At 42.0% G+C, this 24074-nt stretch overlaps 1 protein-coding gene across 1 annotated transcript; it reads right to left on the bottom strand.

Moving 5' to 3' along the window:
- Positions 1–5724: 5724 nt before the first annotated feature.
- bmp4 (bone morphogenetic protein 4) lies at positions 5725–20665 on the bottom strand. Its single transcript, XM_035752006.2, has 4 exons — positions 20331–20665; positions 14543–14665; positions 13469–13833; positions 5725–7407 (listed from the first exon to the last, which is right to left on the bottom strand). Exons 3-4 carry the CDS (start codon positions 13824–13826, stop codon positions 6542–6544), a joined length of 1224 nt encoding a protein of 407 aa, XP_035607899.1. The 5' UTR covers positions 13827–13833; positions 14543–14665; positions 20331–20665; the 3' UTR covers positions 5725–6541.
- Between the last annotated feature and the right edge of the window lie 3409 nt (positions 20666–24074).

Below are 24074 nucleotides of genomic sequence, written 5' to 3'. Positions count from 1 at the left end.
CCTACCGGATATATATAATAAAAGTGCACAGGACCGGGGCAGGGGAAGAAAGGCCTACCGGATATATATAATAAAGGTGCACAGGACTGGGGCAGGGGAAGAAAGCCCTACCGGATATATATAATAAAAGTGCACACGACTGGGGCAGGGGATGAAAGGCCTACTGCATATATACAATACAAGTGCACAGGACCGGGGCAGGAGAAGAAAGGCCTACTGTATATATACAATAAAAGTGCACAGGACCGGGGCAGGGGAAGAAAGGCCTACTACATATATATAATAAAAGTGCACAGGACCGGGGCAGGGGAAGAAAGGCCTACTACATATATATAATGAAAGTGCACAGGACCGGGGCAGGGGAAGAAAGGCCTACTACATATATATAATAAAAGTGCACAGGACTGGGGCAGGGGAAGAAAGGCCTACCGGATATATATAATAAAAGTGCACAGGACTGGGGCAGGGGAAGAAAGGCCTACCGGATATATACAATAAAAGTGCACAGGACTGGGGCAGGGGAAGAAAGGCCTACCGGATATATATAATAAAAGTGCACAGGACCGGCACAGGACACCCTGCCCTGCTGAAAATTAGGCAAAAGACACATTCCGTCGGCACTTGACATACATTTCAAAACCTGACAGTTGTTTCCTTAACAAGTGGAAATTTCCACTTCAATCCCCCTCTCAGTATGTATACGTGAGAAGACTGTCGTTAAGCTGTTTTTCAAAACAGTTTTCTAAGTGGAATATCTGAAAAGTCAAGTGGAGAAAAAAGTAGGGTCTTTACACTACAGAACAAAGAAAATGGGAATTATATCTATTTTCGTTACAGTAACCATTGACACCAGAGTTACCACTGAAGGACTCCTGAACTTCTGCACAGGACAAATTCACCTGTGTTTGAACCTCAAAATAATTCCACCTACTGTATCCACTCTTCCCTTTACATCCATAAGCGCCAACTTTTTTCACACCTGTGAGAGTGTGTGTCGCAGATTATCCTAAGGACAGTTTATTCCCCTGATGACAGTCTCATCCCCTCAGTATACAAGGGCCTGTCCTGGTACCATGTGTCAGAGCAGAGGTGTGTATGATGAGTGGAGAAGAGGTACAGGCAGGGATTGTGTGTGACATAGATAATTCATACAGTTGGGCAACAGCCATAATCTAGTGTTTCAGCTTGGTGTGTATGTACATGCTTGGAGGTGTGTTTGAGTCAAGCCTTTCCATACCATAAGAGAGCGTGTGTGTTTGTGTGTGTGTGTGTGTGTGTCTGTGTGTCTGTATGTTCCATGAGTGGGAGAGTGAAACGAGAGGCCCTGACCTCCAGCTGCACTGACATCAGCTCTCATCACTCCCCCACCCAATCCTCCTTTACCCCCACCCAATCCCTGGTAGAGGGCGAGGATGCACCATGGAACAGGTTGGAGCCGGGGGACCGGCCGCACAGGGTGATGCCCCCTTCCAACAACAGGGGTTTTAAGCACCCAATCGCCACTTTTTTATCTGAACCGACCACTTTCAAATCAATTGAAGGACTTACTAAATCCAGCCAGGCAAGGTGCACAAGGGCTGCCATTAAAATGTGATAATAGGAATGGGAAGGAAAAGGGGAGGGAGGGAGAGCTCTCCATAAGGTTGTTTGTGGGCCCTACAGGAATTCAGTCCACGATAGCTGTTAAAAGTAATGTTTACTTCCCCAAAGCAACAGAAACTAAACAAAGTAAGTTATAACCCAGGGTTCAGAATAGGAATGTCTGCCTTGGTGGTCTGCTGCTGCCCTGGATACATTTCAGTAATACTACAACATATTCCCATTAGCCTAGTACCTGTAATAGCTATTTAAAAAGCTACTGCAGAGGGGTCGTCAGCCATATAAACTGTCTTCCAGGAAAGCTAGACTAATAGGCCTCCAAGTGAGAACCGTCAGACACCAACGTCCATGGACGTTAAAATTTGGTCCATCCGCCCTGACCTTGATTTCAGCTTCCACAGATTTCATTTTTTTGGTCAGGTCAAATCTGAACCAATCATAGATGTCTATGTTTCACATATTTGACAGCACAGTACAGCACAGCAGAGTACATTACAGTATAGTTCAGTACAGTTCGATACAGTAGAGTACAGCAGAGTACAGTACAGTAAAGTATAGTTCAGTACAGTACAGTAGAACACAGTAAAGTACAGTAAAATGTACTATATTGTACTGTACCCTACTGTACTGTTCTCTACTGTACTATACTCTACTGAACCAAACTCTACTGTGCTGTCCAAATTTGTGAGACATAGACCGACTAAATTTGGTCTTGTTTGGGGTGGAGCTCATTAGAATAATACCCACCATGCTTTGCAAGTGTTCCTTTTACATGTACATTTTGGACTTTTAGCAAACACTTTTATCCAGAGCAACTTACAGTCAGTGCATTCAACTAAGGTAGATAAACAACCACATATTACAGTCATAGCAAGAAAAACATTTCTGTAACCAATATAGAGAATGTTATTGAAGTTGAAGTGTAATGTTTTTCTGTAGAGCTGAACATGTTGAACATGATCACTACAATCACTACAATTTAATAACAGCTTGGGAAAAGCTGGCATGAGTGGGAAAATATATTTTTTAAATCTTTCACCGAAATTACCCTAATTTAATTTCACATTATTTTGCTCACTGGTCTATGTGTTGACAAAATGTCTACCTGTGAATCCCTGATTTATAGAGATGCTAACAAGGCCAAGCAAAGAGCGATGGTTTATTGTCTATAAACGTGAAGCTTTTACTGCAAAACGTCCGAATGAAAAGCTTGTTAAAGATGTCTACAAGTCAATTTGTTCCCCCTTGTCAACAGACTGCGCATAATGATTTGCCTGTAATTGCGTAAGATTGGCCTCTCGCGTGACACTGGCTCAGAGTCAGCACTAAGATAAATATTAATTTTGTAACTCCAAGCCAAATATGGTCGAAAGTGATCTATTGTCTGCATTAGAAAGCATGCGCAACCATTACAACTAATGCGTAACTTTAACATAATTCCCCAATATTCCAATACCCCCTCCCCAGCTCAGATTTTTAAAGTCCTACACTGGTTTCTAATGGTAGGCTATAGCCCAGGCATTGCTATTGCCTACTGGCTCATTGGGAGTGCTAAAATTGCATAAACTTTGCTCTACTTTCCGGGCATTTTAATAAACACGCGTCGTCTTTGTGGAAAGTCAATCGGGCAGATAATTACCATAACTCGCTGATGTTATCTAAACTCGGGAGATCAATTCAAATGTGTGTAATTGCACTGTTAAACCGCTGGATAGAATAACTCCCTTCTCCCTGCCTTCAGCCTCTTCAAAAATGAATGTATTCTCTAACCAACCCCCCACTTTTTTTTTGACAAGGCTACGCATGATATGTGGGCATCAAAGGGAAACCTGACAGCAGTTTTGGGATCCTGAGGCTGGCTGTGGTAACTTCTCTTAGGTGAGCAGAAATCATGATCTAAGATGGAAAGACTAAATAACACAAACAAAACGTTCAATTGTCTGCAATATAGACAAGTATACCACATCATTCCACCCAACAACGTATGAATTAATTATAATTGTGTTGACCAAAAATATAGGCGCATAGAAAACCAAATCCAATTATATTGGTGATAATTTGGAAATTCGAAGGTTAATTGAAGAGCACTTTTTTTTGTCAAACCTTTCGGAAACAACCGGCTGACCGGTTGAAGATAGGGTAGTTTACGTCTGGGTGACGCCTGCGGAGATGCCCTTTGGCGCGGATAGGAGACATGGCTTTTTCTGCGCCTGTTGTACATTTAAAAAGTTTATTATTTCTACTCTCTCCAACCACGCAGGCCTAAAAGATTTCCAAGGTGAAGCCAAAATATTTTTTCCAAAAAAAGCCATATATATTTATCTTATCACATGTCCACTATTCTAAACTAATGCAAGGGCGTGGGGAAATGCTACAGTGTAATGTCCTGAAAAGTTCAGAGGACTCCCCTCTCCAAACACTCTCATATAATTTAGCGCAGTCGTCTGATTAAATAAGTGAAGTAAAAGTCTATTGTATAATGGAGCACAGGTTGGAGACAGGCGTCTTTATTCTGTCTGGATGAGCCGCCAAAGATAAAGGCAGGAGACAGACGGTCTAACCTTTGAATCTTCAGAGGAAGGGTATCACCATGACGAGTTGTTCAGTCGTGCCCCAATGCTAAACCATCATAAACAATAGGATCACTCCTCAAGTGTCTCCAACAATCAATTTCAACTATCCGCCCATATGGCAATTAGATTAGTGAGTGTCTAACCACCACATGTTAGCCTATCCCCAAGTACCCAATGAATAGGCATATATGTTCTCCTGATAAACTGTAAAAAGTGATCATCTTTCAAAACGTGAAAGTAAAACTGTTGGAAAGGTGGCATCCTTTAACATGCCACTGTGTAAGTCATTGAGATCTTCAGTAAGGCCATTCTACTGCCAATGTTTGTCTATGGAGATTGCATGGCTGTGTGCTCGATTTTGTACACCTGTCAGGAACAGGTGTGGCTGAAATAGCCAAATCCACTAATTTGATACATACCTTTGTAGACAGTGCCTTCTAAAAGTATTCAGACTGCTTGACATTTTCCACATTTTGTTACGTTACAGCCTTATTCTAAAAAAGATTAAATCATGTTTTTTCTTCTCATCAATCAACACACAAAACCCATAATGACAAAGCAAAAACTTATTTTTTGACATTTTTGCTAATTTATATACATTTTTGCTACCACCACCATGCTTCACCGTAGGGATGATGCAAGGTTTCCTCCAAACGTGATGCTTGGCATTCAGGCCAAAGAGTTCAATGTTGGTTTCAGCAGACCAGAGAATCTTGTTGAGTCTTTAGGTGCTTTTTGGCAAACTTCAAGTGGGCTGTCATGTGCCTTTTACTGAGGAGTAGCTTCCGTCTGGCCACTCTACCATAAATGACTGATTGGTGGAGTGATGCAGAGATGGTTGTCCTTCTGGAAGGTTAACCATCTCCACAGAGGAACTCTAGAGCTCTGTCAGAGTGACCATCGGGTTCTTGGTCACCTCCCTGGCCAAGAACCTTCTCCCCTGACTGCTCAGTTTGGCAGGGAAGCCAGCTCTAGGAAGAGTCTTGGTGGTTCCAAACCTTCAATGCTGCAGACATGTTTTGGTACTCTTCCCCAGATCTGTACCTCGACACAATTCTGTCTCAGGGTCACTACGGACAATTCCTTCAACCTCATGGCTTAGTTTTTGCTCTGACATGTACTGTCAAGAGTGGGACCTTATTATATGGACAGGTTGTGCCTTTCCAAATCATGTCCAGTCAATTTAATTTACCACAGGTGGACTCCAATCAAGTTGAAGAAACATCTCAAGGCTGATCAATGGAAACAGGATGCACCAGAGCTAAATTTTGAGTCTCATAGTTAAGGGTCTGAATACTTATGTAAATAAGCTATTTCTGTTTTTTATTTTTAGTAAATATGCCAAAATGTCTAAACCTGTTTTCGCTTTGTCTTTCTGGGGCATTGTGTATAGACTGCTGAGGATTCTTTTTTCTTTTTTAAAATCCATTGTAGAATAAGGCTGTAAAGTAACAAAATGTGGAAAGTCAAGGGGTCTGAATACTTTCCGAAGGCACTGTATATAGTGTAAGTCCGTTACTCAAGCGTGCATCATTTTCTAAGCTGGATGATGCCTGATATGAAACCGAACATAGTTTTATTTGGAAGCAACAGAGCATGAGAAATATTCCTCTGTTATCATGAATTGCAACAATTACTTGAGCACTTTTCAAATAGCCATCGGGCTAAGTATTAGATGCAGATGTGTTCAATACAAGTTCATATAAAACAGTCATGAGGACCTTTTCTGTCAAAGTTTCATTTTTCACAACCCATGTTATCAGATTTTTTCACAATAAAAAACTGATTCCAACTCAAGGGACCTATCTAATAAAATAACTGGTTTAAAGATCAATGTATAAAGGTTCATTAAAAACAATGTACATTTCTGATACTTCAACTGATTCATAACAAATCAGCTGAGTGATCATTTCACACAGTGCTCTAATTTAAGTACACAATTGGTGTTTCTTGTGATCTGCTACAATGTAATATTGGAAGGCAATTTTATTTTTATTTTTTTGTATGTGGATAATATCAAAGCAATAAATATTACCAGTAAATAAACTTTACTTTTAGATTTTTTTAAAACTATTTTCTCATTTAAAAAACCCTTATACAATCTAATATACATTATGAAAAGTTGTACAGCTTTTTATTTATGTTTAAAATAAAGACTCACTTGTTTTTTATATGTAGATATAAATATATATATATATATATTGTCAAAATATATGATCATATTGTCAAGAGAGAAAAAAAAAGACGAACATACGCCTCAACAGAAAAGTTATAAATAAGGGTCCAAGTGAAGATTTTGGGAGTAAGGTGGGGCCTTAAGAATTTTCATAGCGTCCGTGCGGCCTGCCTCAAGTTGCCCATGGTCAGTGTTAGCGGCAGCCGCACCCTTCCACGACCATTTCCTGGTAGTTTTTTAGGACCACCTTGTCGTGTTCATCCAGGTAGAGCATGGAGATGGCACTGAGCTCCGTGGGCACGCAGCAGGCCTTGGGAATGTTGGTGTTCACCGAGTTCACCAACGTCTGAACGATGGCGTGGTTGGTAGAGTTCAGGTGGTCTGCCAGGGGGAAGGGGCATTCCCCATGGCAGTAGTATGCCTGGTACCCTGGGGGCGCCACTATCCAGTCATTCCAGCCCACATCGCTGAAGTCCACGTAAAGAGCGTGACGGCGACAGTTGCGGTTACGCTTGCGCCCCCGCTGCTTTGGGCTACGCTTGGCCCGACGCGTCAACGGGTGGCCCTTGCCGTCATGGCCGAAGGTGACCAACAGGGGGCGTAGCTGCTCCCAGTCCTCCCCGGGCTCCTGGTGCAGCGAGCGGCTGATGCGCAGGTGGCGGCCCTGGTGGCGCGGTGTCTGGTTGAGGTGCTGGACCTCCACGGCCAGCCCATAGTTGGGCAGGCGCTCCCGTGTCCAGCGCAGTACGGCGGGGCTCACATCAAAGCTCTCCCAGCGCGAGGCGTTATGGCGCACCAGCCGTGTGTCTAAAAGCCGTGTGATTAGCTGTCCGGCCCGCGGGGGCTTCAGCACCTCGTACACGTTTATCCGGTGGAGCTGATCCTTGTCCCCCTCGCTTTCCGTAATGGCCTCGTCGATCTGCTGCCGGAACAGACGCAGCTCGGCCGACGAGAGCAGCTCGTCCTCTGGGATGTTGCTGAGGTTGAAGAGGAAGCGCAGTGGGATGGCCTCGCCGTTCTTCGTCTGAGGCTCGCCCGGATGAACCGGCTCCATGTGCTCTGAGAAAGACAACAGGACAGTCAATGTCATTACTTTTACCAAGGGAGTCTGTATGGGCTGCCATCTTGACTAATGACAGCCTGTATAGATTTGATTTAAGAGTTTATCACTGAGTATTTTCATATTTTATCTTTGCCTCTGAGTTCCGTTTACTTCCCTCATATTACTATTAATTAGTTCCCTCCAAAACTATTACACCGTTGGTTGTTTAACAGTACCCTTTGTGTCAATCTTCATGATTGCAACCACACAATTTTGGCCTGCAGTTATGTTTTGGAAGAGAGCTTTCCACTGTACAAAAACACATACCTCTGCAGTCTAACATGCCTTAATTGACACACAAGAATGTCCACGTTCACTTTGGATAGCCTCCGGGGACTGAGTGTACATCGTCCATACTTCTTTATGTATCCATAAGGATCATCCAGGACTTCCCACAATGCCTTTCTCTGAGCACTTTGCTGAAACATGCATTACTTAGAGGGTGGTGATTAACGTACCGCAGCTACCATATAAACATAGTGGAGGGTAACTATTCCATGCACAGTCTGCAGATTTCTGGCAAGACCACCATTGTTGGGAAAGGAATGTTGTGTCTACTATTTTCCTGCTCAATCCGGCCCTGTTATTTCACACTCAGGCTTTAATCTTATTCAGGTGGTTGTCTTTATTCAAACCTTCTGTGTTTTTGATTGGCTCTACAGTTTGTTAACTTGGGACATTTGTCATTTTCATTATGAATAATCATTACGGATTCCCACAGACAATCCTTTGGTGGAGGAGCAGCAAGAGAGCTACGTGCTGCATAGTGTTGTTTTGGTGGTATCCGAGGTGAAACTGCATTAGAGCTGTTAAATCCACAAGCGGGTCGTTGCTTTACCTTATTGCGGACACTGCCATTAAATGCAACGAATCCACACCGCACAAATCCCATGCAGCTGCGTTAGAAGTTCATGCAGCCACGTTACAGGTTCAAACCTCTAATTAGACTGATAAGTCTCATAAATTCACCTACCCAAATGAACATGAAAACATGCATTAGCCTAACATGAATGGTTTGACATTTCAGAGTGATTATTTCTAACATTGATATAGCCTAAACTTTCTAGCTCCGTTTAGAATTTCTAACTCTGTAGGGATAATAAGGAAGGGAGTGGTTTGTGACACACAAGAGCAGCCGTTCACCAATATGTCAGCTCATACCACAGTTACACCTCCAACACCGCCAAAACATCTGCTATGCGGAAGTCGGCCAAAGCTGGTTAACGCTCGATTTGATTTAATCCAGGGCTAAGACTAAGTGGAGGCCTGGAAAACACAGCATTTCCCATAGCTTGAATTCCTGGAGGATTTAGTGGGTAATTGCATCTTTAACCTCAAGAGTTGTCTTTGACGCCTTGCATTGTTCCCTGTACAGTTTCTCCCTGCTTGAAACCAACACAGTTCCCTTTTCACATAGTTTCCCTTCCTTAGCTCTGTCGTTGTCAACTTGAACTTGGTGCCTTGACTAAATATCTTAATACCGTGTATTGTTTCCCGAAAAAGTAACTCATTTGAATTGTTATACAATGGAATTTTACATGAAAACAGATAACCTAGTTTGATCTCAACAAAATGCTCCAAGCATGTTATTAGCATAGTTAAACACACACATCGCATCATAGACAGGCGGCTGAGTCTCCTTCTTCCTGAGTGGCCTTGGTGCGGTGCTATGCCGTCTTAGACAGTGTGTTAGACAGGCCCCATTAATTAAGGCTGACTCATCCCTCCTCCCCCGAGGGCAGACATGTTTTTCTTCAGCCCTCCAGCTCTGCCTTTCTGTCCAGCACTCCCTCCACTATAATACACTACTGTCACACTGTGTATGATCTCTGGATTACACAATACACATCTCTGTTTTAGAGCACATACTTTAGCCACATATGTTATACAAATGTTCTTTACCTCTGTTGATCTCAGAAGTACATGAAGCCTATTACAAAACTGTTGTTTCTGACTGGCTCTCCATGACACACTTGTATAGTTGTATACACCCACGCTAAGGTGTCTCTCTTACACAAACTTTGGATAAGGACAACTATGGCACCTCTGATCCCGTCAACATGACACCGTACAGAAAGACCCAACAGGCTACCTTGCACGTTCTCCTGCATATTACTGTTTCTTTATTACCCTAGAGTTAGTCTATATTCCTACTTTCCACAGTGCTTCTGGTTGAGTCTGCTCTGCTGCTCCCAATGCCCACATTGTTGGCAAGAGGGACTTTATATAGAAGGCTGCAGAGTAGCATTAAAGATAATTGCATGTTGAGGAAGGTCCCTGTAAAAGGTCCCTAGCTCCATTTAAACTGGAGACATGAGAGAGAGGCACACTACTGCTGGCCAAAGGCTTTTTTAAGCCCTTGTGCTGGGTGGGGTGAGAAGTGTAACTCAATAATATGAAGGTATGCTTTTCCTTGAGCTGCTAACCAAACACGCTGTAGGCTTTGTCGGACTGCAGATTCTTTCAGGAGGGGAATTTGTCTGGCTGAATTCTTGCCACTTCTTTGGCCACCATTTTGTGACCACATCCTTAGATTTCATAATTTATGTTTCAGGTGGGAGGGGGATGTCTTATATTCATGTTTAAGTGGTGTAGGAAATGTTGCATTTGAATTTGTTTCGCTGAGACAGGGATTGTTGGGCTTATGGGTCCACACCCACCGAGGTAGGTGGTGAGACATATGTGTTGCTGCCATCGCCATTGGAGTATTATCAAATGGGGATGGACTGTTGATGTCTAGAAAATGTAGGGAAGGCAGTGAGTGCTTCATTCTAAACCATTGCTGTTTCAGGTGCTGGTTGGCCAATTAGCTTGACATTGACTCATGGATTCTGTAACGGGGCATGTACTACCGTTCAAAAGTTTGGGGTCACCAAGAATTGTCCTTGTTTTTGAAATATAAAGCCAGTCTCAACGTCAACAGTGAAGAGGTTACTCTGAGATGCTGGCCTTCTAAGCAGAGTTGCAAGAAAAAGACGTATCTCAAACTGGAAAATAAAAAGAAAAGATTAAGATGGGCAAAAGAACACACACTGGACAGAGGAACTTTGCCTAGAAGGCCAGCGCCCCAAAGTTGCCTCTTCACTGTTAACATTGAGACTGGTGTTTTGCGGGTACTATTTAATGAATCTGCCAGTTGAGGACTTGTGAGGTGTCTGTTTCTCAAACTATACACTCTAATGTACTTGTCATCTTGCTCAGTTGTGCACCAGGGCCTCCCACTCATATTTCTATTCTGGTTAGAGACAGTTTGCGCTGTTCTGTGAAGGGAGTAGTACACAGTGTTGTATGAGATCTTCAGTTTCTTGCCAATTTCTCACATGGAATAGCCTTCTTTTTTCAAAACAAGAACAGACTGATGAGTTTCAGAAGAGAGTGCTTTGTTTCTGGCCATTTCGGGCTGTAATTGAACCCACACATGTTGATGCTCCAGATACTCAACTAGTCTAAAGAAGAATCATTTTTTATTGCTTCTTTAATCAGAACAACAGTTTTCAGCTGTGCTAACATAATTGCAAAAGGGTTTACTAATGATCAATTAGCATTTAAAAATTATAAACTTGGATTAGCTAACACAACGTACCATTGGAACACAGGAGTGATGGTTGCTCATAATGGGCCTCTCTACGCCTATGTAGATATTCCACAAAAAAATTGCAGTGTCCAGCTACAATAGTCATTTACAACATTAGCAATGTCTCCACTGTATTTCGGATACATTTGATGTTATTTTAATGGATGAAAAAATTAGCTTTTCTTCCAAAAACAAGGAGATTTCTATGTGACCGCAAACTTTTGAACGGTAGTTTATGTCATAAACATCCATTGTATAATTAACTGTACACTCCAGGAAATATGTACTTTTCTCACACTTACCAGAGGGAAGGTCACATCACCTCTGGATTTCCCCAAGTTCTCAAAATCCATGCATTTCTCTCTGATTCATTTATTGGGTTTACATTTAGACATTTCATCCAGAGTGACTTACAGTAGTGAGTGTATATATTTTCATACTTCTTTAATACTGGTCGCCCCTGGGAATTGAATCCACAACCGCAGCATTGCAAGCGCCATGCTCTACCAACTAAGCCACATGGGAGCACATACAGTTTCATTTTTTTTATTTTGAATTTTACCTTTATTTAACCAGGCAAGTCGGTTAAGAACACATTCTTATTTTCAATGACGGCCTGGGAACAGTGAGTTAACTGCCTGTTCAGGGGCAGAACGACAGATTTGTACCTTGTCAGCTCGGGGGTTTGAACTCGCAACCTTCCGGTTACTAGTCCAATGCTCTTACCACTAGGCCCACCAGTAGGCCTGGTCCCAGAGGATAAGGCATGAAAGTACTACACAACTGCAGTTACCAATGTGGTCCTCTGTACACACTTAGAGAAAAGGGTTCCAAAAGGATTCTTCGGCTGTCTACCTGGAACTAGGACTCAGCGATATGGCCTAAAACTCCTCTAAATGTTTTTCTAACTTATGGGTGATTCACAATTTTAAAAAAGTTCTCTAAATAAGCTTTGTTACACAATTATAGGTCAATAAACTGCATTTCAAACAGTCTGGAATAATTGACTGAATTATACCTAGGCTAAATATACGCCTCCCGAGTGGCACAGCGGTCTAAGGCACTTTATCTCAAGAGGTGTCACTACTGTCCCTGGTTCGAATCCAGGCTGTATCACATCCGGCCGTGATTGGGAGTCCCACAGGGTGGCGCACAGTCGGCTGGGGTAGGCCACTGACTTGCATAGTTATAAAATAAAGACTTCCTCATTTTGTTATTTGATCAAAATAGTTTAACCTGCTTTTTTGCAATAATCACTGATCTAGCTTTCAAGTCTGTCTATGGACATTTTCTTTTTGTTACAAATTTAACCAGAACAATGCACAAGCCCACCTGCTAGTGAGTAATTTGTAAGTCGCTCTGGATAAGAGCGTCTGCTAAATGACTTAAATGTAAAAATGTAAATGAGTAGCCAACTTTGATCTATTTGTTTGCTAACCAGGTAGTACAGTTGAACTGTTATGAATACACCCTCCTGTCCGTCTCCAACTGTTTGAACAACATAGCCTGTTCACTTTGTTGACGTCGCCTGTACAAATGCTGCTAGCGGTACGTGGTATCGCAATGCCGCGAGCACCAGAACTTGAGCACTAATTTTCCACAATCATGTTCATTGATATTTCCGTTTTAGTAGGGTCTGTTCTGTTCTACATTTTGGGCATTGAGACATAAAAGGTATCGTAAAAGGTGATTTATGGTCATTCCGTCGTCTGCATTGGCCATACAGCATTGGCTGTAGCATGGCTGAAGCATTCATACTTCTTGCGCTTCACGGAGCAGAGCTGGTGTGAAGGAAGTTGTCAAGGAAGTGAGTTTGTGTTTATATAGGACGTATCACCCCCACCTACCATCAACCAATCGTGTCAACGCGGAGTTATACGTGCTATTTTGTTACAAAATCTGGAAGGTGCACAGTGATACAGGCCTCCTGAGGCTCCGCAATTGCGTCACACTCTCTACGGAGCCTCCGGACTGCAGTGTCGGATCAAGCATAAATCGCCTTTTAGAAAGTTTAAGTTCTCCTCTGTTACAGTAATATTATGTCTCAATGTGTTTTGGTGCCCATATGACCGATTCTGTTGGACCAAACTTCAAATGCAAATAGCGAGTTGAAACTACTTTTTGGCAGAGAGGAAGAAGTGATCTTTCGTCTTTGTTGTTGTGAGGGACATACGGCAATAACCTTGATTCTTGCAATACAGGCATTTGGGACATTGCGAGAGAAAAATATATAATTCATTTGAGTTATCGCCCAGCCCTACCTGGAACCAAAAAGGGATCTTCAAAGGGTTATCCTATGGGGCCAGCCAAAGAACCCTTTTAGGTTCGAGATGGCACCTTTTTTCTAAGAGTGTACAGACAGTTACTTACATCACTCTCCTTCTATCTCCCTCTTTCCCTCCCTCCCTCTCTCACACTATCTTTTTCTCTATCTCTCCCTTTACCTTCGTGGTGGAAGCCCCTCACGGTGTTGGCGAGGCTAGCCGACCTCTCGGGGTACTCAAAGGCGGTGTCGTGGGTGCCGGCCTCCTCAGCCTCGCCCGATTGCAGCCGGTAGAGGTCCAGCAGGTAGCGTGGCACAGTGGCCGAGCGACTGGGCCGCGGTCGCCTCTGCAGTCCAAACATGTGCAGCAGCGTGGCCTCAAAGTCCCGCAGCAGTTCATGGCTCTGACCAGCAGTCCGGCTCTGCAGGCCCGGGGCTTTCTTCTTCCCTTCCTCAGGTATCAGACTAGCATGGTTGCTCTCTCCCAGCAGGACTTGGCATAATAAAATGACCATCAGCATTCGATTACCAGGAATCATGATGTCTCTGGGAAGGCAAAAACAGAGCAAAAAGAGATAAGTGGGGAGTGTGAGAGAGAGAGGATAAAGAAAGAAAGAAACCTCTGTTTTAAGTGACATTCTATATTTGTCTACCCTTCCTACATCTCCTTCTTTTCCAACATAACCTCCACCCTATTGGACCCTTCACTAGTGTTTTCACTGTAAATGTTCTCTAATTGGTTATAATTGTCCTGTCTGGCTTGTTTACAGTAAAATGGCCTACGATCAGATAGCCCCCCTATGCAGTTTATCTGTTGCAACATCCTCCAAGAGTAAACAGCTGGTTGAAGAACACAGCTTTTTGAACGGAATCTGAGGGCCATTCCTTTTACCCCTCCTCTTCCCTCTCTCTTCCTCCCTCTACCTCCTTCTCTCTCTCTCTTCCTCTCTTTCCCTCCGCCACTATGATTATACAAATAGGAGAAACAGCTAAGGGGTCAAAGCAAATTCTTAACTCGATAAGGAGCCCAGTCCCTCAGTCTACCTCAACCAATCAAAGACAAACAAAGGACCATGTGCCACACATTTCACCAACAATTCCTCTGCAAATGTCAGACCAGAAGCTCTTCCATTTTATTAATCTAGTCATTTAAATGTAAAATATGACAAACTCCTGAGAAAACAAAAGGGAGAAATACGGAATGATGGTTCAATGGTGTCACATGGCATAAATTGATTTTGCCTGGTCCACTTACCGACAGAAAATAAAGCATGGGAAAACAGTCCATGTTTGTTGGGAGCCGGCAATGGTCGCGTTCCTCAGGGAAATGTTACGTGGTGCTGGGGGGCTGCTTGAGAGTGTTGGAGTGACCCTGTTCCTGAAATGTACATAAGAGAAAAAGGACATTGTAGTCTTTGTAGTCTAGCTTAGAAGCAAATACTTCTGGCTTTTTATTTGTCACATGTCACATGTACTGAACACAACAGGTGTAGACTTTACCGTGAAAATGCATACTTACAAGCTCTTTCCTGACAATGTAGTGTGTGTGTGTGTGTGTGTGTGTGTGTGTGTGTGTGTGTGTGTGTGTGTGTGTGTGTGTGTGTGTGTGTGTGTGTGTGTGTGTGTGTGTGTGTGTGTGTGTGTGTGTGTGTGTGTGTGTGTAACCCAGTCTCTCTTCATTAAGGCTTATCACATAGACATTTCAACATTTAATCAAATGGCTACCCAGACTATTTGCCCCTCCCCTTTATACTGCTGCTACTCTGTTATTTTCTATGCATAGTCACTTTAATAACTCTACCTACATGTATATATTACCTCAATTACCTCGACTAACCGGTGCCCCCGCACATTGACTCTGTACGGTACCCCCTGTATATAGCCTCGCTATTGTTATTTTACTGCTGCTCTTTAATTATTTGTTAGTTTTATTTCTTATTCTTATTTAATTTAGTTATTTTTTTATTTTTTTCAACTGCATTGTCAGTTAAGGTCTTGTAAGTGAGCATTTCACTGTAAGGTCTACTACACCTGTTGTAATCAGCATTTCACTGTAAGGTCTACGACACCTGTTGTATTCAGCATTTCACTGTAAGGTCTACTACACCTGTTGTATTCGGCACACGTGACAAATCAAATCAAATTTATTTATATAGCCCTTCGTACATCAGCTGATATCTCAAAGTGCTGTACAGAAACCCAGCCTAAAACCCCAAACAGCAAGCAATGCAGGTGTAGAAGCACGGTGGCTAGGAAAAACTCCCTAGAAAGGCCAAAACCTAGGAAGAAACCAAGAGAGGAACCAGGCTATGTGGGGTGGCCAGTCCTCTTCTGGCTGTGCCGGGTGGAGATTATAACAGAACATGGCCAAGATGTTCAAATGTTCATAAAAATGACCAGCATGGTCGAATAATAATAAGGCAGAACAGTTGAAACTGGAGCAGCAGCACGGCCAGGTGGACTGGGGACAGCAAGGAGTCATCATGTCAAATAAAGTTTGATTTGATTTGAAGTGGGGCGAAAGGTTACATTCATGTTCTCTATAGTGTATCTGGTATGTCAAGAGTAAGGAAACTGACTACCCTTCAAAGAGCAGTTCTTGTAGTTCAAAGAGCAGCCCTTGTAGACACCACACATTAAATAGGACAGAAAATGAAGCAGCCAAAACATATCATGTAACAATTAAGTGAGAAATATTCTAATTCAATATTTGTTACTTCAAATACAATTTTTTTCACTCAAGCAGACATATTTCAGAGATCGTGACACAGCATCCCTCTATAAGCAATTTGTCTGTCAATTAAAAGTAGACCAAAGTCACTGTAGAGAGCATGGCTTTACGTAAACACTGCCTTGCCTATGCAGAACAGACAGACAGTGTAGATGGGCACTCACTTGTCCTCCCTCCTCATTAAGGCCAGCTATCAGATGGTTCATGACTGCTCTGTATTGATTAGTAGGGGATCAATCTGCATCCCAATGACTGGTTAAAGGGGGGCCAAACTACTTTTTCTAGAAACTTAAAGTGCACTGCACCCATCAAAAAGGGACCTTCCTCTTCCCCTCCTCCCCTCTTCCCCTCCGTTGTCCTGAGATCTGTGGAGTCGCTGATGACTGCTCTGCTCTTTGACCATATCAATAAGCCTAAACTCAACCTCCATGGACTCAGACAAGTACTAATGCATCTCTATATGCTGTCCTCCTGTCCTGCCCAGTATAGTGCACACATATTTACTAACAACATATTTAATGCTACAGTACATAGTATATATATATACTCTAGTCTCAAACTTGTGTGATCTGAGTTTGTTGAACCTGGAGGTGTGTCTTTCAACCCTGGTCAAAAGCATAATGTGTATGTGTTTTTATTGTGTATTTCTTTGTTATTTTTTACACTGCACAATAATTGCCTTTCGGGCACAATATAGATCTATTGAATTGAATAGAACCTTGTTTTTCCAGACCAGACCAGACACACAAATTCACCACTGCAGTATGCCAACAAGAATAAAACCACAAGTCTATTAATCACAATTTGTTATGCAATACAATTCACTTGAGTGTCATGGCAAGGCAGTTCTAGAACTGAGACAATCCTATCCAATGCCTCTACACACAGCGTTCTGTCCTGTAGATGGTTTACGCCCATTCTGTGGATCTATGACATCACAAACATTGGGACTTGGCCCTAATGAATATCTTGCTTTTACACACATTGCTGAATCACACAAATAAAATGAAGAGTGTTTGTGAAATAGGGCCTGGGCAAACAACAGTACCGCAGATAAGACACTTCAACACTTCATTTGAGCCCATTCCATTATAACTGGAATGTGTTCCACTGGAATTGGTTGATGTAAAAAGGGATTTAATAATACACTTGATTGATTGATTGATTGATTGATTTGATTGAACTGTGTGTGTGTCTGGATTCATATCTCTGTGTTTATCCTTTTCCCTCCATGGGTCACTGTACATGCAATCAAGGAGATATTTTTCATTTTTTGTAGCAGAATTAGATGTTGACCTTTGTGTGACCTTGTGTTCTCGGTCGTGACACAAAATCGTGTGCGTGTGTGTGTGTGAGAACCATGGTGAAGAGGCTGTAGGACTCTGAACATGATCAACTCTATTACCCATAGGGTGGGGGTGGGGGGATAACGTGTGTGCATCCCTGACAACAAACGCTCATTGTGCCGAGAGGGCCTCTCCCATGATTACAGCGATTCAAACCGCTCAAAACAGTGACTACAGAACTTCTTACAGTAATGACTGACAGAGCCACTTACTATAAGTTGATGGATTCACCAAGTAGGTTGATGACAGTACTAACCGTCTACAGTATATAGGGATGTAACCAACAATAATGCTCACCATATTTCTTCCTTGTCTCCTATTATATTGTAATGACCAATGTATAGGAGGATGTCTAGTAGGATAAATAACAATATGTTTGAACAATTACAGATGTACATAACTCTTCCTTTTATTGGGTTATTCTGCGTTATTCAGCTCACCAGCTGTGATCAGGCCTAAAGTAGAGGAGAGGGACAGTAAGGAAGAAAGCGTAACATCCAAAGTCTGAGTTTTGAACCGAAACAAGAGACAGTGACATATTTTGCAATGAATGTACTGTAGCCCAGGGTGCAATTAGGCCTGGCAGTTAGCTTCCTCTGGTTTGGCCTAGTCCTCCTCCTCCCTAGGCCTCCCTGTATTTGACTTCCCTCTGTCTCCTCCTCCCTCCCCCCTCTCTCTAACCAGAGATAATGTGATCAGACTATGCACATGGTGCTTTAGATGTGTTTCCTGAGGAATTTGACAGGGATGGTGGGAGGGGAGCAGGTTACCACGGGAACAGACAATAGTCCAGGGCCCAATTGTACTGTTTTAGCTCAAACTTCCCAGGCAGGTATTTCCTTATTTTGAGGAAGTATTCCAGCAGCATTCATATTCCATGCTTTTTTTTTGTCTACTGTGAAAGTTTAGTATTCATTTTAAAAATACAACTTGTATGCTCTATGGGTATACTTTGTGAAAAATAAAGCATGATATATTAACTTATTTCTGACAATACGTAGGGTACAAAAACAACAGCAAGGTGGTTTTGAAGACAGTTCTGAGACTACAAATGGATGTTTCTAATCGTAATCAATCATCAGTTGATTGTCTGTCTAGTTGTTATGTCAAGGGCAAAAAATTGTGTTTTATGTTTTAACCTCATCAGTTAATTATAAATGATTTAGTGATCTTCTTCCATTTGAAGTTATAGTAAAAGTAAATGGCTATATCTTTAAGGCCAAACAACAGTTTGACGTGACATCAAAGTTATTGAAGCGTGTGCCAAAGCAGGTTGGTAGTTAATTGCTGAATGTGTTTTAAAAACAGACAAATAAAATACAGCATGAACGTTCAGTCATTAAAACACTGAAATTCAACCTTATCGTTGTTTTACAATGCTTTGTAAAGAATTGGGTAGGCCCTATCTATACAATCATTCATAATATATCTTTAGATTAATTAATGTTGCTCTCAACATGTTGTATATGCTCCCTATAATAAGGAACGAAAATAGACAAACAAAACAATTGGGTTTGGCAATGTCAAGTACTCTACGTTGATTTACACAATAGCCTATTCTCTCGGCGCTCCCGGCAGTTTGTTCTGATAACCCCTTATGATCCAATTTTAAATTCAGCTTTTTTCCCCCTTTTTGCTCTGTTTTTTAAAATTCTCCCTAAACTGTAAGCATGGGTCTGTTTGCACTTAGCAAGGAGGCCAACTTCTCAAAATTAAGAACAGAGACGTTTACTCTAACTGTCAGCTGCATGCCCAAATCCTTTCTTATAATTAACTTGCTGTAAACTGTGGAATTGTGGTGGAATCATTAGTCATCAAATCATTTATTTAAACAAACGAGTAATGTAATGATTTAACAAATTCGAATATGCTAGTGTTAGTGGCTGCAGGTTGAAAAGTCACAGGGCACATGCGTCGGGGAGGCCAGAATTAATACATATTTACTCTCCCTTTATTGCATTCATGAGATTTTCTTTAATAATGTCTAAATTCAATACATAGATCTTGATATTTTGTGCATGTGAGCCATTTGTTTGTTTGTAGTAGCAGTTTGTAGTGTACAGTGCGTCCTTATTTGTTCTTATAACACGTTGGAGATAATTGTGTTTCTATGACGTTGTAAACCCCAGTCATGTATTCTTAAATTACCATTAGGCATCTAAATTATATTACATTTTTAAAGAAATAGGCTTTGACATTTGAGAAATCTAAAATCACCTAATTGAACTACAGAGCACAGCTACATTTACGCACGAGACCAGTCTCTGTCCCAGGGTGTCTATTAATTGAATGTAAATTTCAACTATACGGATTAAATCCATAATCTGACAAATCTGTAACGACCTGGCGATGAATGTTTGGAAAGGTGAAAAGTAAGGGTTGCCATCCCAAACGGTTACCAAATGGGAAATATGCGCACTAGTTACTGTGCGTGCAGGTGTCTAAAAACCCGAGTGCCCCCCCCCCCCTCCTCTAAAAAATGTCTACTCATGCAACAGTTATTACATTTACATTTAAGTTATAAACTCCCAAAGCAAGTACTGGTAACATTCTTTTGCAGAAAAGTATCTTATTATTTTTTCCATGTTAAACACTTTCTGGCACAATTGTCCAGGCGTGCGTTAGGATAGTCGGTGATCACTTTATTTCACTTGGGGGCTAAATAAATAAATAATGAAGTAGCTTCAGTAATCGAATTAAATGCAATGGGCTACATTTAATGTTCAGTATCATGAACATGAGCCGCTGTCGTTGGGCTAATATTTTTTATTACCTATGCAATTTCAATCATTTACATTTCATGGGAAGAATATATCAGCCTAATGTAGCTCATCGGAGCCTAAACTGGTTACGGAAGAACTATGGAGGCTAATCTTGTAGACTACTTGTATAGAGTTGAGTTAATAGGCTATAATTGTTTTGTCGCATTCGAATATGCCACAGACATGAAGTTGAGCGTCGCTTACCATTAGTAGGGGTACAGGTAGTAAGTATCCTCGAGAAAAGTAAATATGACAAAAAGAAAGTGCGAGCTCTCCCCATGCAATGGAAGTCCAGGTGTAAAGCATGTACTGAAAACGCCGAATGAACTTATGGAGAAGTACGGTGGTTCCTTCGGATCATTAATTCCTTAACGACCCCTCTAAAAAACAAGAGGCGAGAGAGACGATGGCCGGAGACGGAGGCGGTTTGAAGCAGCGTAGGTTTGCAGCGGGGTTCCCATTTCCAGAAGTTCATGGGGGCGGCACACTGCGCGAACAGGCGGACTCTCCAACTGATCAAGCATCTATTGCCCCTTGCCGTTTTTATGTGTCCGCCCTATTTAGCCTTCCTGCTTCCTCCTACCCCTCTCCAACCCCATCCCGCTGTCTCAAACACCTTAGATAAACCCCTCCCCTCTCTTTTTGACTTAAAAGTAGAGACACACGTTGTTCGCAATTTGGGCCTATAAATACATTTAAAATGTATAATATTATTCTGTACATTATTTAAATATTACATGTAATTTTTAGATATGACACTTCCATATTTGTATTTGAAAATGTAATTTGTCTAAAATATGTAATACTACATTGCTACTATTGCTTCTCTGCAACTAATTAATATAAATCCATTTTAAAGCCAAACTTTTTCGCCCGTTCTGTCATAGAGCGCGCGCGTGTTCTTGTATTTTGACTGCGTGCATCGGCATTTTAAGGTCCCCACATAAATATGCCAGACTGTATTTTTGGACTGATGTGCGCAGAGCTGCATGCATATGCCTCAGTCCCACATTATATCCATTACATAGCTAATAATGACATAATTACGCCTCCATTAAACATGTATATCTCTTCCTCAATGCCTTTTATTGATAATGGATAAACTCTCTGTTCCCATTCCTCACCCTCTCTGTTTATTGTGTTCCTATGGAAACGATCCTCTGGGGTTCAAGGAAGAGTTCAACTTTTCTTTTTCAGAGGTCTCTGTTTAAATTGAATACAGTATATAGGACTACAGTACCATGTGGTGTGACATATGTGCATGCCATGGACAGTGGAATAGGAAGTGTCTTACTACATTTTCACCTGCATATTTACCTGAATGTTCCTCTCTAAATCTACTTCTGAATTATTTTACATATCAAGCAACCGTCAGACTACATGAATGAAAGCTTGTAAGATGATCGAGTGATAGTACAAAAATGATGTACCCCACACTATACACTCCACAGTTGAAAAATCCCTAGTAATGGTTAAACAAGCATTTCTGCTTCACTTTACCCCTTGGCCTTTTAGGACCAGTTAAGTCTTTAAGACACGTTTTTTCAAGACTGCAGTGCAGAGAAATTGGCTTCAATGAAGCCTTAAATCTGCTCTGGATCTCTCTGGCCAGGGTCACGTAAGTGTCCTGAGAAATGCACTCCTATGGAGGGGATTAGCCTGAGACTGAACAGTGGTCTAAACAGGAAGTGTTGGAAGCTGGCAGGGGAACCTAAAGCAAATGGCCGCTGTTGTTTCTCACGCTGTATTTACTTTCGGTTCCACTTTACCCCGACATTAGTCCATCCAGTGGTTCCTGTTTGCTTGGCGTTGACTTTTGCCTAGTTATGATATTATATGTGCCTCATAGGCATCCAGAGTGTCTTCTGGCTTTGTATGGAAAGCTAGTTAATGACTGTTAGTTAAGTTAGTTAATGACAGCCTTGCCTCAGACATACATCTCCATGCATAGTGGTTATGCAAAAGCTGCAGCTAAATGGTGGAGCATCTGTGTTTTGGGGGCATTCTTTAAAGACTCCGATGGCCTAATATACAGTACATCACCTTCTAATGCATTTCTTCTGCATGACAAAGCCACTGGCTGGACAAAGGCTACACAGATCTGTGACTGTGACTGACTCTTATCACGTGACATTACTAAATGCTTTGTCTCTGTCTCTGGGTTTTTTATAGACTGAGACATCTGTTGATCGCCAGCTGTTTTTATTTAACGGCCACCAATAGTTGACTGTGTAAAAATATCATGTTATTGTACATCCATTACTGGTAACAGTAACTGGTAACCTGTAGGATGAGTCTTCTGCAATATATTCAGTCTGGCATAAGCAGGAATGCAACAACATATTTGAAGGTGTCTATGTTTTAATGTTGTTTTTTAACAGTTTAATAAGTTGATGTTCACAAATAGCACATAGAATACAAAGAGTAGGATAGGGCTTTTAAAAGATTAGGGTAAAATAACTTGTGGTAAATATACCAACAGACAACACATAGTGTGAAGTAGAAAGGCTACTGGAGGACTGGACCCCCAGATCCATCAGGTCTGGAGAAAGCAGCTTAGTTCTTGAACTCTTTATCCCACAGCAGCTGTACACACAGCCAGCCCGTGTCATCAGAGTGCGACACACTCACGGTCCTTTCCCTCCACACTAGCCGTGGCAAGCAGCCCAGCCAATGAAGACATCAGCAGAGTGAGCAAGGAGATGTCGGGAGGGTCTATCGTAGGCCACAAGGTGATGGCTGGAGATGGAAGATTTGGGAGGGAAAACATTTTGGCCGTGCGAGCATCTCGGGTTCTGATCTCACATTGGCACGCATAAATTGTATATAAAGTGAAGGGCTCCTCTGGAACCAATTCAACTGGCTGCAACAGAGTGGTCAGCAATACCAGTAATCTGAACAAATAAAAAGCATTTCCCTCTTAAGGGTTGCTATTAAATATCTTCTTCATGCTGTCCGTGGTTTCCGCCAGACTCCCTCAGATATTTGTGAATGATTTCCTCCTTATCCACTGGCTCTTCCAGAACATTTGGCCTGTTTGGGATCAATCCCATCTCCAAAACATTTCAGCTTGATGAGTCGCTCAAGTGTATTACACAATAACATGGAAAGACGGCTGATGAAATGCAGACAAATATGCATGGAAAGTGGGAGACAAAAGAAAAGAAAATAACCCCATTCCCTCAGTTGGAAGGGAGAGTAGAGGAAAGTGGAGGGAGTAGTTGTTCTGGTTCCACAGGGGCCTTCAGAAGACCCTCTTGGGCCAATGGAGATACTCAATCCTCCCACTCTGGAGAGATGAGAGCTTTGCTGGCATGGATACGGTGCAGGCCTGGTAGGGCTGTGGCTGAGGGCACCTGGCTTTGGCTCTCTAATGGAGGTCCACTCTCAGGCGTTGACCAGGCTTAGCCCCACTTAGCTCCCTTAGATCCCTCTGAGATTACCAACCCTGGGTGGTTTAGCACTACAGACACTGGCTGCACCACCACCACCCGTCCTACTGTCAGAGAGAGGGCCATGTCAATTTATTCTCCCAAACTGATATATTTTACTTTTTGCTTATTTTTTTATTTTTTTATTTTTATTTCACCTTTATTTAACCAGGTAGGCCAGTTGAGAACAAGTTCTCATTTACAACTGCGACCTGGCCAAGATAAAGCAAAGCAGTGCGACAAAAAACAACAACAAAGTGTTAAACATGGGATAAACAAACCTACAGTCAATAACAATAGAAAAATCTGTATACAGTGTGTGCAAATGGAAAAAGGAGGTAAGGCAATACATAGGCCATAGTAGTGAAGTAATTACAATTTAGCAAGTTAACACTGGAGGGATAGATGTGCATATAGAAATATAGATACATAGACATATAGATGATGTGCAAGTAGAAATACTGGTGTTCAAAAGAGAAAAAAATGCAAGAACAATATGGGGATGAGGTAGGTAGTT

This window comes from Oncorhynchus keta, chromosome 35 (genome assembly GCF_023373465.1).
Source record: "Oncorhynchus keta strain PuntledgeMale-10-30-2019 chromosome 35, Oket_V2, whole genome shotgun sequence".
Taxonomy (NCBI): Eukaryota; Metazoa; Chordata; class Actinopteri; order Salmoniformes; family Salmonidae; genus Oncorhynchus; species Oncorhynchus keta.
The sequence above is the reverse complement of the archived record's forward strand: the minus strand, read 5'-3'. Positions and strand labels throughout refer to the sequence as shown.

What these genes read in the sequence shown, in the direction of transcription:
- bmp4 (XM_035752006.2), bottom strand. Translation starts at nt 13,826, where the DNA reads ATGATTCCTGGTAATCGAATGCTGATGGTCATTTTATTATGCCAAGTC. An exon ending in GAGGGGCTTCCACCACGAAG is followed by an intron (nt 7,408 to 13,468) that starts GTAAAGGGAGAG and finishes TGTCTTTCTCAG; the next exon opens with AGCACATGGAGCCGGTTCAT.